General features: G+C 28.6%; 3 protein-coding genes across 3 annotated transcripts; all 3 read right to left on the reverse strand.

The window, feature by feature from the left end:
* Positions 1 to 3,244: 3,244 nt before the first annotated feature.
* On the reverse strand, positions 3,245 to 5,158 carry LOC145842290 (nuclear RNA export factor 1-like). Its single transcript, XM_082949712.1, has 3 exons — positions 5,124 to 5,158; positions 4,368 to 4,838; positions 3,245 to 4,238 (listed from the first exon to the last, which is right to left on the reverse strand). The coding sequence occupies exons 1-3, from the start codon at positions 5,156 to 5,158 to the stop codon at positions 3,245 to 3,247; spliced, it is 1,500 nt and encodes a 499-aa protein (XP_082805838.1).
* A 3,244-nt stretch (positions 5,159 to 8,402) lies between these two features.
* On the reverse strand, positions 8,403 to 10,316 carry LOC145842293 (nuclear RNA export factor 1-like). Its single transcript, XM_082949717.1, has 3 exons — positions 10,282 to 10,316; positions 9,526 to 9,996; positions 8,403 to 9,396 (listed from the first exon to the last, which is right to left on the reverse strand). Exons 1-3 carry the CDS (start codon positions 10,314 to 10,316, stop codon positions 8,403 to 8,405), a joined length of 1,500 nt encoding a protein of 499 aa, XP_082805843.1.
* Positions 10,317 to 13,560: 3,244 nt separating this feature from the next.
* Positions 13,561 to 15,474, reverse strand: LOC145842294 (nuclear RNA export factor 1-like). The gene is made up of 3 exons (XM_082949718.1): positions 15,440 to 15,474; positions 14,684 to 15,154; positions 13,561 to 14,554 (listed from the first exon to the last, which is right to left on the reverse strand). Exons 1-3 carry the CDS (start codon positions 15,472 to 15,474, stop codon positions 13,561 to 13,563), a joined length of 1,500 nt encoding a protein of 499 aa, XP_082805844.1.

Below are 15,474 nucleotides of genomic sequence, written 5' to 3' on the forward strand. Positions count from 1 at the left end.
AATGACACAACCGTCATTATCTATATCATTATTATTTTGTGGTCGTCGTTTTCCAAGGCGGTCATAAACTGTTTTCCTTTAAAATAGTTTTTGTTTAACAATTTAAAAGTTTCATTATCAAATCGAAAAAATATACCATTCATGAGGAACGGTCTATAAAGCGTTACAAACAATTTATAAAACCTGAGTTACTGTAGTCTCAAATTTAAATATAAAATAGAATATCATAAGTATAGTATTGAGAAAAACAAACTACTGTTGAATAAATAATTTAAAAACATTGCGATTCAATATTTGTATTCAAGCTAACTTTGTAAATAACCAACTTTCAATTTCATTTTTAAATAACTCAACTTAATTCTATTTAAACTAGTTGTTAATTAAAACCTTTGTTTTCCTAGACGACCCTTGACTTTGTAACATTTCATTTTGTTTTTGTAACGTTTTCTACCACTTTTGTACGATGTAGAACATTTTTCTAATGTCTTAGGTTCGTAACAATCTCCGTGATCAACATGATGTAATGAGATGTTAAGTCTTTCATCATGATCATTGTTTTTTTTATGAGATTCTGAAAAATAGTTTGTTTCGACGTTTAGCTAATTTACATGACTAAAAATATTATAAAAACACATTTACCTAGGTAACTTAAAAACTTATATAACTTAATAACGGTAAGAAAAAACATCTTAATAATTTTATAAGAACACTGTAAACATTACCTCTGCTTTTAGGTGGTTTATATAATTGAATACTTTTCTTTTGAACTGTAATGTTTTTCATTTTTGACAGTAAATCTTCCATATTTGTCATTATTTATTTGCGTTATATGTTACTAAGCTGTTCTGAAAATACGCCACTAGTTAGTTTAAGTACAGTCATCTATTCATTTTTCTAAAATACATATATTAAATAAAAATTAGAGACATGTATCATAAAACCATTTTTGTTGTGCAAAAAAGTAAAACATGTTTCAGCTAATACTTATCAACTACTTTTGTTAGCAACTAATTATATCATAAACGTTAATTAAGTAGCTTTAGGTTTTATCAGAGTAAGATAAAAAGTAAGATCAATTAAGTAAGATCAAAAGTTTAAAATTACATAATTAATTTGTGTTAATGTAATTATAAACTGTTAATAACTGTTAAAAACTGTTAAAATAACGAGTAAATTCAGTTTGAAACTTGCTTTGTTATATTTTAAATTCCACAATACTAACTATAAGTAACAAATATAGTTTTATAATTTTTAAAACAATTGTAGTTATAACATTAAACTTTAAAATTATTTAAGTTAAAAGAAGCATAATTAACTTAAGCTTTTAACACAAACTAAATTTTACATAAATTATTATTTGGTGTGCTGCTATAATTAGACTGAATATCTGATGCAATACTACTCTAAAATACTAATTTACAAGTATGATTTAGTTATAAGTACTAAATTATAATTTAAATGTCCTTTCTCGAGAATTTTCTTAAACCTGTCGTCTCAATAACTATAGGTTTTTATATTTACTTATAAACAACTTTGTCATATTAATCTTACATTATATTATAATTATATTTTTTCTAACTATTTTATCAAAGTCATCAAGTGATATCTATCACTTAATACAATACACTTTTAGCTAGCTTTAATTCTAACCTAATCATAATGTAAACTAAAAACAAACAAAAAGTGCCTTGGTTTGTTAACAAAATTAAACTTGTCTGACTTTTTTTGCTTAACTTTTAATAAACAATGAGTTTTTATAAACTTTCATGTATTATTTTTTTCAAAGGTAAAACTATTTTGTTATTGTACTAGCCAAATCATATCTATTTATTTTTAGATACTAAAGTATAATAAAAACATGGTCAACTTTAGAACTTGAACAAACAATTTTTCATATAAAATAACAATATTAAACTTTAAGACTATTTCAGCTAGTAAAAAACTAATTTACGTAAGCTTCCGTACAAACTAAAACTTACATGTTGTTCTCATGACTGCTAAACTCAAATGAAAAAAAATTGATAAGTTCAACTATTTATACAAAAACTGCGCCAACTAGTGGCAATTGCGTCAGTATTCGAATATGGCCATTTTTTTGTCTGGCACCAGTACTCAGGGTTAAAACAATAAATAATGCAAGTAACTTCTAGCAACGTTCTGACTTTTTTTGCTTAACTTTTAATAAACAATAAGTTTTTATAAATTTTCATGTATTATTTTTTTCAAAGGTAAAACTATTTTTTTATTGTACTAGCCAAATCATATCTATTTATTTTTAGATACTAAAGTATAATAAAAACATGGTCAACTTTAGAACTTGAACAAACAATTTTTTATACAATTAACAATATTGAACGTACGAAAAAAAAAGCGCTCAAATATTTGGTCCTAGGACCTGATGTACGAAAAAACCTTTCGGTTATTGAGTCATACACCAGGATACAGTTTAATGTCATGTCCAGGACAGAATACTAAACTTAACTAACTAAATATAACTATTTAAGCTAGTACAAAACTAATTTGCATAAGCTTTTGCACAAATATCGAAAGCCGTCCTCTAGTTTTTGTTTAATTTTATACATGTCAGTCTTATATTCAATAAAAAACTAAATTTTGCCAAATCTCGGTTCAGTTTATTTTCAAACATGACCAATGGGATTTATCAGTGCAAACACTTTTATTTCTTAAAATATTAGACTGTAGTCTAAATGAAACTATTTATCTATAATAATAATAAACTGAAAGTATCCAAACGAAAGTATGATATTTAAAATGATTGAGTTACAGTAAAGCCTTATGTTTTATATTATATGACCTTGATGTTTTAATGCAAATGAAATAGTTTTGGAGTAGGCAATCTAAGTATTATTTTTATATAAAATAGTTCATTTATTGTAATTTATTTCTATTGTATTAGATATTATTTTATGATAATTAATACTAAACATCAATTTCTTTGCATAAAAAACTCTTCTATCAAAGGTTTTCGCATTCTTTTCTGCGGATATATCAGTGAAAACTTTTATTTTACTTAGACCATTTTTTAGCTTATACTTATTGATAATATAAAAACTTATTTTTTTTTAATTAAAATTTATTAAAATTGTAAAAGAAAACAACAACAAATAAAAGAGCTCAATTAAAAATTTGTTAAAATCAAGGGAAAAAATAACAAGAAAAGAAGCTTTTAGTTAAGATCGATAGTTCGTTTTAGCTTCTTTGTTTTTATTTTGTTAACAGTATTTTAGAATTGATATGCTTCAAGCGGTATGTGGTTGTTTTTGTGCAGTTCCATAAAATTTCTTCCGGCTTTATCATAATCCCACCCGTTGTTGTGCAGACATTCGTGCGAATATTTCTCGTTCATTCCTGAGTCTTTCATGAAAGTTTTCAACATCTCCGTTCGCACGTCACACGGCGGTCGTGGCAACTGGTTGATTGCGGCCACCTTGGTGGCGTTTTCTTTCTTTTCGGCGACCGATTGGTTCCTGATATGGAGCATGTCGCTCAGTATTGTAAATTTAATTTCAGCGGAAATTGCGCAGGATATGCTTCTGGTGAAGGCGCGAACTTTACCACCGGCTTCTTCAAAAGTGCCGCTGATAACGTAACTGATGAACTCACTAGAGCAGAACGTGACATCACAAACAAAGCTGTCCATGATGTGTTTTGATAAGGGTAGCTTGCGCAACGCTTTCACAATTTCCTCTCTCCCAAAGTAATACTTTTTGGAATCGGACTTATTACAACCGACTCTGACTTTCTGTCGGTTGTTTGGTGTGCACTCCTTGCACACTTCCAAGTATTTTTTCATTGTAGAATCTTTATCATTGCTAGAAATTGTCAAGCTAAACTGTGAATCTTTACAGTAAAAGTTGCTTGCATCATCTGAGGTTTTTACTTTGTCAAGGCAACTGAATAAGTTTTTGACATGATTGATGAACACTTCTTTTGCACTATCAGAAAGCAGCATAAAGTTGCTTCCCATAGTTTTTGGTATTTCATACTCTGCAACATCTATTTTAACTGGAGGCTCATAATCTCTGCAGTTAAGTTTGATCAAGTCTGGAAAAAGTTTCCGCCAGTTGCTTATATCATTTACAGTTGCATCTTGACTGCTATCGTATAACTTAAGCTCAATTAAATTCCAATCTCTTAATGCTTTCAAATCTTTTACAATTTTAATGTGATTTTCAGCAACTGAGAGACGGTTAATATTGGGAAACATATCAATGAGGCTGTTTTTGAGAAAGCCAATTGATTTATAACTTAAGTTATTTTTTTCTAAATTTAATGTTGTGATTCTTTTATTTTGATCACTTCCTCTGAACAGCGAATCTAATGTTTTTACAATAATTGTAAAATACTCGCTTCTATGCAATTTAATTCTGATACCTTGCTTCTTCAGAGTTTTGTCAAAGCTGAGACCGCTCAAGTCAAGAACGCCTTGTTCTAAATAGACCCGGCTTTTGATGCACTGCTTAATGCTTTCTAGTTGCTCGTCACGGTAAACATCAGACTTTGCTGTGTACCTAACTACTTTCAGCATATCATCACCGAAACTGCTGGTAAGTTGACGGTTGCAACTCAACAGCGCATCTGCTTTGCCTTTTCCAAGCACATAGAAACTAGCATCACCGTTGAAAACGTGATACTGCCTGTATTCTATGGGAGCATCAATAATTTTACTCATTTTTTCAATCAATTGAGTTTCAACTTCATCTGCGCCTCGAAATACTTTTATTTGGTACCAGGCGTTTTCTACATCAACTTTTGACTTATTGATGTTGTTGAAGTTGTTTTTGATTGCGGCAGGAGATATTTTGATATTTTCTCTCCTGTCAATTTTAAACTTTCTTATTATTGATCCTCTGTTTCGGCTCAACGGGTCACTGTGAAATTTAATACATTAAAGTTTTGTTTTACAAGGTAGTAAAACCTTGTACTCATAACCAAAACCTTGTACTCAAAACAATTGAATTTTTATTCAATATTATATTTTGATAAATGTTTTAGTTATTTTTATTATTAGTCTTAAGAGTTTACGTATAATAAAAAAGTACAAAAACTTAATATTTCAATTATACGAAAAATAAGTTTAAAAAAAACAAACAACAACTTACAATTTCTTTTTGTGAGCGTATAAGTCTCCCTTCATAATGACACAACCGTCATTATCTATATCATTATTATTTTGTGGTCGTCGTTTTCCAAGGCGGTCATAAACTGTTTTCCTTTAAAATAGTTTTTGTTTAACAATTTAAAAGTTTCATTATCAAATCGAAAAAATATACCATTCATGAGGAACGGTCTATAAAGCGTTACAAACAATTTATAAAACCTGAGTTACTGTAGTCTCAAATTTAAATATAAAATAGAATATCATAAGTATAGTATTGAGAAAAACAAACTACTGTTGAATAAATAATTTAAAAACATTGCGATTCAATATTTGTATTCAAGCTAACTTTGTAAATAACCAACTTTCAATTTCATTTTTAAATAACTCAACTTAATTCTATTTAAACTAGTTGTTAATTAAAACCTTTGTTTTCCTAGACGACCCTTGACTTTGTAACATTTCATTTTGTTTTTGTAACGTTTTCTACCACTTTTGTACGATGTAGAACATTTTTCTAATGTCTTAGGTTCGTAACAATCTCCGTGATCAACATGATGTAATGAGATGTTAAGTCTTTCATCATGATCATTGTTTTTTTTATGAGATTCTGAAAAATAGTTTGTTTCGACGTTTAGCTAATTTACATGACTAAAAATATTATAAAAACACATTTACCTAGGTAACTTAAAAACTTATATAACTTAATAACGGTAAGAAAAAACATCTTAATAATTTTATAAGAACACTGTAAACATTACCTCTGCTTTTAGGTGGTTTATATAATTGAATACTTTTCTTTTGAACTGTAATGTTTTTCATTTTTGACAGTAAATCTTCCATATTTGTCATTATTTATTAGCGTTATATGTTACTAAGCTGTTCTGAAAATACGCCACTAGTTAGTTTAAGTACAGTCATCTATTCATTTTTCTAAAATACATATATTAAATAAAAATTAGAGACATGTATCATAAAACCATTTTTGTTGTGCAAAAAAGTAAAACATGTTTCAGCTAATACTTATCAACTACTTTTGTTAGCAACTAATTATATCATAAACGTTAATTAAGTAGCTTTAGGTTTTATCAGAGTAAGATAAAAAGTAAGATCAATTAAGTAAGATCAAAAGTTTAAAATTACATAATTAATTTGTGTTAATGTAATTATAAACTGTTAATAACTGTTAAAAACTGTTAAAATAACGAGTAAATTCAGTTTGAAACTTGCTTTGTTATATTTTAAATCCCACAATACTAACTATAAGTAACAAATATAGTTTTATAATTTTTAAAACAATTGTAGTTATAACATTAAACTTTAAAATTATTTAAGTTAAAAGAAGCATAATTAACTTAAGCTTTTAACACAAACTAAATTTTACATAAATTATTATTTGGTGTGCTGCTATAATTAGACTGAATATCTGATGCAATACTACTCTAAAATACTAATTTACAAGTATGATTTAGTTATAAGTACTAAATTATAATTTAAATGTCCTTTCTCGAGAATTTTCTTAAACCTGTCGTCTCAATAACTATAGGTTTTTATATTTACTTATAAACAACTTTGTCATATTAATCTTACATTATATTATAATTATATTTTTTCTAACTATTTTATCAAAGTCATCAAGTGATATCTATCACTTAATACAATACACTTTTAGCTAGCTTTAATTCTAACCTAATCATAATGTAAACTAAAAACAAACAAAAAGTGCCTTGGTTTGTTAACAAAATTAAACTTGTCTGACTTTTTTTGCTTAACTTTTAATAAACAATGAGTTTTTATAAACTTTCATGTATTATTTTTTTCAAAGGTAAAACTATTTTGTTATTGTACTAGCCAAATCATATCTATTTATTTTTAGATACTAAAGTATAATAAAAACATGGTCAACTTTAGAACTTGAACAAACAATTTTTCATATAAAATAACAATATTAAACTTTAAGACTATTTCAGCTAGTAAAAAACTAATTTACGTAAGCTTCCGTACAAACTAAAACTTACATGTTGTTCTCATGACTGCTAAACTCAAATGAAAAAAAATTGATAAGTTCAACTATTTATACAAAAACTGCGCCAACTAGTGGCAATTGCGTCAGTATTCGAGTATGGCCATTTTTTTGTCTGGCACCAGTACTCAGGGTTAAAACAATAAATAATGCAAGTAACTTCTAGCAACGTTCTGACTTTTTTTGCTTAACTTTTAATAAACAATAAGTTTTTATAAATTTTCATGTATTATTTTTTTCAAAGGTAAAACTATTTTTTTATTGTACTAGCCAAATCATATCTATTTATTTTTAGATACTAAAGTATAATAAAAACATGGTCAACTTTAGAACTTGAACAAACAATTTTTTATACAATTAACAATATTGAACGTACGAAAAAAAAAGCGCTCAAATATTTGGTCCTAGGACCTGATGTACGAAAAAACCTTTCGGTTATTGAGTCATACACCAGGATACAGTTTAATGTCATGTCCAGGACAGAATACTAAACTTAACTAACTAAATATAACTATTTAAGCTAGTACAAAACTAATTTGCATAAGCTTTTGCACAAATATCGAAAGCCGTCCTCTAGTTTTTGTTTAATTTTATACATGTCAGTCTTATATTCAATAAAAAACTAAATTTTGCCAAATCTCGGTTCAGTTTATTTTCAAACATGACCAATGGGATTTATCAGTGCAAACACTTTTATTTCTTAAAATATTAGACTGTAGTCTAAATTAAACTATTTATCTATAATAATAATAAACTGAAAGTATCCAAACGAAAGTATGATATTTAAAATGATTGAGTTACAGTAAAGCCTTATGTTTTATATTATATGACCTTGATGTTTTAATGCAAATGAAATAGTTTTGGAGTAGGCAATCTAAGTATTATTTTTATATAAAATAGTTCATTTATTGTAATTTATTTCTATTGTATTAGATATTATTTTATGATAATTAATACTAAACATCAATTTCTTTGCATAAAAAACTCTTCTATCAAAGGTTTTCGCATTCTTTTCTGCGGATATATCAGTGAAAACTTTTATTTTACTTAGACCATTTTTTAGCTTATACTTATTGATAATACAAAAACTTATTTTTTTTTAATTAAAATTTATTAAAATTGTAAAAGAAAACAACAACAAATAAAAGAGCTCAATTAAAAATTTGTTAAAATCAAGGGAAAAAATAACAAGAAAAGAAGCTTTTAGTTAAGATCGATAGTTCGTTTTAGCTTCTTTGTTTTTATTTTGTTAACAGTATTTTAGAATTGATATGCTTCAAGCGGTATGTGGTTGTTTTTGTGCAGTTCCATAAAATTTCTTCCGGCTTTATCATAATCCCACCCGTTGTTGTGCAGACATTCGTGCGAATATTTCTCGTTCATTCCTGAGTCTTTCATGAAAGTTTTCAACATCTCCGTTCGCACGTCACACGGCGGTCGTGGCAACTGGTTGATTGCGGCCACCTTGGTGGCGTTTTCTTTCTTTTCGGCGACCGATTGGTTCCTGATATGGAGCATGTCGCTCAGTATTGTAAATTTAATTTCAGCGGAAATTGCGCAGGATATGCTTCTGGTGAAGGCGCGAACTTTACCACCGGCTTCTTCAAAAGTGCCGCTGATAACGTAACTGATGAACTCACTAGAGCAGAACGTGACATCACAAACAAAGCTGTCCATGATGTGTTTTGATAAGGGTAGCTTGCGCAACGCTTTCACAATTTCCTCTCTCCCAAAGTAATACTTTTTGGAATCGGACTTATTACAACCGACTCTGACTTTCTGTCGGTTGTTTGGTGTGCACTCCTTGCACACTTCCAAGTATTTTTTCATTGTAGAATCTTTATCATTGCTAGAAATTGTCAAGCTAAACTGTGAATCTTTACAGTAAAAGTTGCTTGCATCATCTGAGGTTTTTACTTTGTCAAGGCAACTGAATAAGTTTTTGACATGATTGATGAACACTTCTTTTGCACTATCAGAAAGCAGCATAAAGTTGCTTCCCATAGTTTTTGGTATTTCATACTCTGCAACATCTATTTTAACTGGAGGCTCATAACCTCTGCAGTTAAGTTTGATCAAGTCTGGAAAAAGTTTCCGCCAGTTGCTTATATCATTTACAGTTGCATCTTGACTGCTATCGTATAACTTAAGCTCAATTAAATTCCAATCTCTTAATGCTTTCAAATCTTTTACAATTTTAATGTGATTTTCAGCAACTGAGAGACGGTTAATATTGGGAAACATATCAATGAGGCTGTTTTTGAGAAAGCCAATTGATTTATAACTTAAGTTATTTTTTTCTAAATTTAATGTTGTGATTCTTTTATTTTGATCACTTCCTCTGAACAGCGAATCTAATGTTTTTACAATAATTGTAAAATACTCGCTTCTATGCAATTTAATTCTGATACCTTGCTTCTTCAGAGTTTTGTCAAAGCTGAGACCGCTCAAGTCAAGAACGCCTTGTTCTAAATAGACCCGGCTTTTGATGCACTGCTTAATGCTTTCTAGTTGCTCGTCACGGTAAACATCAGACTTTGCTGTGTACCTAACTACTTTCAGCATATCATCACCGAAACTGCTGGTAAGTTGACGGTTGCAACTCAACAGCGCATCTGCTTTGCCTTTTCCAAGCACATAGAAACTAGCATCACCGTTGAAAACGTGATACTGCCTGTATTCTATGGGAGCATCAATAATTTTACTCATTTTTTCAATCAATTGAGTTTCAACTTCATCTGCGCCTCGAAATACTTTTATTTGGTACCAGGCGTTTTCTACATCAACTTTTGACTTATTGATGTTGTTGAAGTTGTTTTTGATTGCGGCAGGAGATATTTTGATATTTTCTCTCCTGTCAATTTTAAACTTTCTTATTATTGATCCTCTGTTTCGGCTCAACGGGTCACTGTGAAATTTAATACATTAAAGTTTTGTTTTACAAGGTAGTAAAACCTTGTACTCATAACCAAAACCTTGTACTCAAAACAATTGAATTTTTATTCAATATTATATTTTGATAAATGTTTTAGTTATTTTTATTATTAGTCTTAAGAGTTTACGTATAATAAAAAAGTACAAAAACTTAATATTTCAATTATACGAAAAATAAGTTTAAAAAAAACAAACAACAACTTACAATTTCTTTTTGTGAGCGTATAAGTCTCCCTTCATAATGACACAACCGTCATTATCTATATCATTATTATTTTGTGGTCGTCGTTTTCCAAGGCGGTCATAAACTGTTTTCCTTTAAAATAGTTTTTGTTTAACAATTTAAAAGTTTCATTATCAAATCGAAAAAATATACCATTCATGAGGAACGGTCTATAAAGCGTTACAAACAATTTATAAAACCTGAGTTACTGTAGTCTCAAATTTAAATATAAAATAGAATATCATAAGTATAGTATTGAGAAAAACAAACTACTGTTGAATAAATAATTTAAAAACATTGCGATTCAATATTTGTATTCAAGCTAACTTTGTAAATAACCAACTTTCAATTTCATTTTTAAATAACTCAACTTAATTCTATTTAAACTAGTTGTTAATTAAAACCTTTGTTTTCCTAGACGACCCTTGACTTTGTAACATTTCATTTTGTTTTTGTAACGTTTTCTACCACTTTTGTACGATGTAGAACATTTTTCTAATGTCTTAGGTTCGTAACAATCTCCGTGATCAACATGATGTAATGAGATGTTAAGTCTTTCATCATGATCATTGTTTTTTTTATGAGATTCTGAAAAATAGTTTGTTTCGACGTTTAGCTAATTTACATGACTAAAAATATTATAAAAACACATTTACCTAGGTAACTTAAAAACTTATATAACTTAATAACGGTAAGAAAAAACATCTTAATAATTTTATAAGAACACTGTAAACATTACCTCTGCTTTTAGGTGGTTTATATAATTGAATACTTTTCTTTTGAACTGTAATGTTTTTCATTTTTGACAGTAAATCTTCCATATTTGTCATTATTTATTTGCGTTATATGTTACTAAGCTGTTCTGAAAATACGCCACTAGTTAGTTTAAGTACAGTCATCTATTCATTTTTCTAAAATACATATATTAAATAAAAATTAGAGACATGTATCATAAAACCATTTTTGTTGTGCAAAAAAGTAAAACATGTTTCAGCTAATACTTATCAACTACTTTTGTTAGCAACTAATTATATCATAAACGTTAATTAAGTAGCTTTAGGTTTTATCAGAGTAAGATAAAAAGTAAGATCAATTAAGTAAGATCAAAAGTTTAAAATTACATAATTAATTTGTGTTAATGTAATTATAAACTGTTAATAACTGTTAAAAACTGTTAAAATAACGAGTAAATTCAGTTTGAAACTTGCTTTGTTATATTTTAAATCCCACAATACTAACTATAAGTAACAAATATAGTTTTATAATTTTTAAAACAATTGTAGTTATAACATTAAACTTTAAAATTATTTAAGTTAAAAGAAGCATAATTAACTTAAGCTTTTAACACAAACTAAATTTTACATAAATTATTATTTGGTGTGCTGCTATAATTAGACTGAATATCTGATGCAATACTACTCTAAAATACTAATTTACAAGTATGATTTAGTTATAAGTACTAAATTATAATTTAAATGTCCTTTCTCGAGAATTTTCTTAAACCTGTCGTCTCAATAACTATAGGTTTTTATATTTACTTATAAACAACTTTGTCATATTAATCTTACATTATATTATAATTATATTTTTTCTAACTATTTTATCAAAGTCATCAAGTGATATCTATCACTTAATACAATACACTTTTAGCTAGCTTTAATTCTAACCTAATCATAATGTAAACTAAAAACAAACAAAAAGTGCCTTGGTTTGTTAACAAAATTAAACTTGTCTGACTTTTTTTGCTTAACTTTTAATAAACAATGAGTTTTTATAAACTTTCATGTATTATTTTTTTCAAAGGTAAAACTATTTTGTTATTGTACTAGCCAAATCATATCTATTTATTTTTAGATACTAAAGTATAATAAAAACATGGTCAACTTTAGAACTTGAACAAACAATTTTTCATATAAAATAACAATATTAAACTTTAAGACTATTTCAGCTAGTAAAAAACTAATTTACGTAAGCTTCCGTACAAACTAAAACTTACATGTTGTTCTCATGACTGCTAAACTCAAATGAAAAAAAATTGATAAGTTCAACTATTTATACAAAAACTGCGCCAACTAGTGGCAATTGCGTCAGTATTCGAGTATGGCCATTTTTTTGTCTGGCACCAGTACTCAGGGTTAAAACAATAAATAATGCAAGTAACTTCTAGCAACGTTCTGACTTTTTTTGCTTAACTTTTAATAAACAATAAGTTTTTATAAATTTTCATGTATTATTTTTTTCAAAGGTAAAACTATTTTTTTATTGTACTAGCCAAATCATATCTATTTATTTTTAGATACTAAAGTATAATAAAAACATGGTCAACTTTAGAACTTGAACAAACAATTTTTTATACAATTAACAATATTGAACGTACGAAAAAAAAAGCGCTCAAATATTTGGTCCTAGGACCTGATGTACGAAAAAACCTTTCGGTTATTGAGTCATACACCAGGATACAGTTTAATGTCATGTCCAGGACAGAATACTAAACTTAACTAACTAAATATAACTATTTAAGCTAGTACAAAACTAATTTGCATAAGCTTTTGCACAAATATCGAAAGCCGTCCTCTAGTTTTTGTTTAATTTTATACATGTCAGTCTTATATTCAATAAAAAACTAAATTTTGCCAAATCTCGGTTCAGTTTATTTTCAAACATGACCAATGGGATTTATCAGTGCAAACACTTTTATTTCTTAAAATATTAGACTGTAGTCTAAATTAAACTATTTATCTATAATAATAATAAACTGAAAGTATCCAAACGAAAGTATGATATTTAAAATGATTGAGTTACAGTAAAGCCTTATGTTTTATATTATATGACCTTGATGTTTTAATGCAAATGAAATAGTTTTGGAGTAGGCAATCTAAGTATTATTTTTATATAAAATAGTTCATTTATTGTAATTTATTTCTATTGTATTAGATATTATTTTATGATAATTAATACTAAACATCAATTTCTTTACATAAAAAACTCTTCTATCAAAGGTTTTCGCATTCTTTTCTGCGGATATATCAGTGAAAACTTTTATTTTACTTAGACCATTTTTTAGCTTATACTTATTGATAATATAAAAACTTATTTTTTTTTAATTAAAATTTATTAAAATTGTAAAAGAAAACAACAACAAATAAAAGAGCTCAATTAAAAATTTGTTAAAATCAAGGGAAAAAATAACAAGAAAAGAAGCTTTTAGTTAAGATCGATAGTTCGTTTTAGCTTCTTTGTTTTTATTTTGTTAACAGTATTTTAGAATTGATATGCTTCAAGCGGTATGTGGTTGTTTTTGTGCAGTTCCATAAAATTTCTTCCGGCTTTATCATAATCCCACCCGTTGTTGTGCAGACATTCGTGCGAATATTTCTCGTTCATTCCTGAGTCTTTCATGAAAGTTTTCAACATCTCCGTTCGCACGTCACACGGCGGTCGTGGCAACTGGTTGATTGCGGCCACCTTGGTGGCGTTTTCTTTCTTTTCGGCGACCGATTGGTTCCTGATATGGAGCATGTCGCTCAGTATTGTAAATTTAATTTCAGCGGAAATTGCGCAGGATATGCTTCTGGTGAAGGCGCGAACTTTACCACCGGCTTCTTCAAAAGTGCCGCTGATAACGTAACTGATGAACTCACTAGAGCAGAACGTGACATCACAAACAAAGCTGTCCATGATGTGTTTTGATAAGGGTAGCTTGCGCAACGCTTTCACAATTTCCTCTCTCCCAAAGTTATACTTTTTGGAATCGGACTTATTACAACCGACTCTGACTTTCTGTCGGTTGTTTGGTGTGCACTCCTTGCACACTTCCAAGTATTTTTTCATTGTAGAATCTTTATCATTGCTAGAAATTGTCAAGCTAAACTGTGAATCTTTACAGTAAAAGTTGCTTGCATCATCTGAGGTTTTTACTTTGTCAAGGCAACTGAATAAGTTTTTGACATGATTGATGAACACTTCTTTTGCACTATCAGAAAGCAGCATAAAGTTGCTTCCCATAGTTTTTGGTATTTCATACTCTGCAACATCTATTTTAACTGGAGGCTCATAATCTCTGCAGTTAAGTTTGATCAAGTCTGGAAAAAGTTTCCGCCAGTTGCTTATATCATTTACAGTTGCATCTTGACTGCTATCGTATAACTTAAGCTCAATTAAATTCCAATCTCTTAATGCTTTCAAATCTTTTACAATTTTAATGTGATTTTCAGCAACTGAGAGACGGTTAATATTGGGAAACATATCAATGAGGCTGTTTTTGAGAAAGCCAATTGATTTATAACTTAAGTTATTTTTTTCTAAATTTAATGTTGTGATTCTTTTATTTTGATCACTTCCTCTGAACAGCGAATCTAATGTTTTTACAATAATTGTAAAATACTCGCTTCTATGCAATTTAATTCTGATACCTTGCTTCTTCAGAGTTTTGTCAAAGCTGAGACCGCTCAAGTCAAGAACGCCTTGTTCTAAATAGACCCGGCTTTTGATGCACTGCTTAATGCTTTCTAGTTGCTCGTCACGGTAAACATCAGACTTTGCTGTGTACCTAACTACTTTCAGCATATCATCACCGAAACTGCTGGTAAGTTGACGGTTGCAACTCAACAGCGCATCTGCTTTGCCTTTTCCAAGCACATAGAAACTAGCATCACCGTTGAAAACGTGATACTGCCTGTATTCTATGGGAGCATCAATAATTTTACTCATTTTTTCAATCAATTGAGTTTCAACTTCATCTGCGCCTCGAAATACTTTTATTTGGTACCAGGCGTTTTCTACATCAACTTTTGACTTATTGATGTTGTTGAAGTTGTTTTTGATTGCGGCAGGAGATATTTTGATATTTTCTCTCCTGTCAATTTTAAACTTTCTTATTATTGATCCTCTGTTTCGGCTCAACGGGTCACTGTGAAATTTAATACATTAAAGTTTTGTTTTACAAGGTAGTAAAACCTTGTACTCATAACCAAAACCTTGTACTCAAAACAATTGAATTTTTATTCAATATTATATTTTGATAAATGTTTTAGTTATTTTTATTATTAGTCTTAAGAGTTTACGTATAATAAAAAAGTACAAAAACTTAATATTTCAATTATACGAAAAATAAGTTTAAAAAAAACAAACAACAACTTACAATTTCTTTTTGTGAGCGTATAAGTCTCCCTTCAT

This window comes from Thalia democratica, chromosome 8, assembly GCF_965202585.1.
Source record: "Thalia democratica chromosome 8, ktThaDemo2.hap1.1, whole genome shotgun sequence".
Taxonomy (NCBI): Eukaryota; Metazoa; Chordata; class Thaliacea; order Salpida; family Salpidae; genus Thalia; species Thalia democratica.

Coding starts and splice junctions, on each gene's coding strand:
- LOC145842290 (XM_082949712.1), bottom strand. CDS start 5,158: ATGAAGGGAGACTTATACGCTCACAAAAAGAAATT. Junction 4,839..5,123: donor TACGCTCACAAAAAGAAATT/GTAAGTTGTTGT, acceptor TAAAATTGACAG/GAGAGAAAATATCAAAATAT. Junction 4,239..4,367: donor ATTAAATTGCATAGAAGCGA/GTATTTTACAAT, acceptor TCTCAAAAACAG/CCTCATTGATATGTTTCCCA.
- LOC145842293 (XM_082949717.1), bottom strand. CDS start 10,316: ATGAAGGGAGACTTATACGCTCACAAAAAGAAATT. Junction 9,997..10,281: donor TACGCTCACAAAAAGAAATT/GTAAGTTGTTGT, acceptor TAAAATTGACAG/GAGAGAAAATATCAAAATAT. Junction 9,397..9,525: donor ATTAAATTGCATAGAAGCGA/GTATTTTACAAT, acceptor TCTCAAAAACAG/CCTCATTGATATGTTTCCCA.
- LOC145842294 (XM_082949718.1), bottom strand. CDS start 15,474: ATGAAGGGAGACTTATACGCTCACAAAAAGAAATT. Junction 15,155..15,439: donor TACGCTCACAAAAAGAAATT/GTAAGTTGTTGT, acceptor TAAAATTGACAG/GAGAGAAAATATCAAAATAT. Junction 14,555..14,683: donor ATTAAATTGCATAGAAGCGA/GTATTTTACAAT, acceptor TCTCAAAAACAG/CCTCATTGATATGTTTCCCA.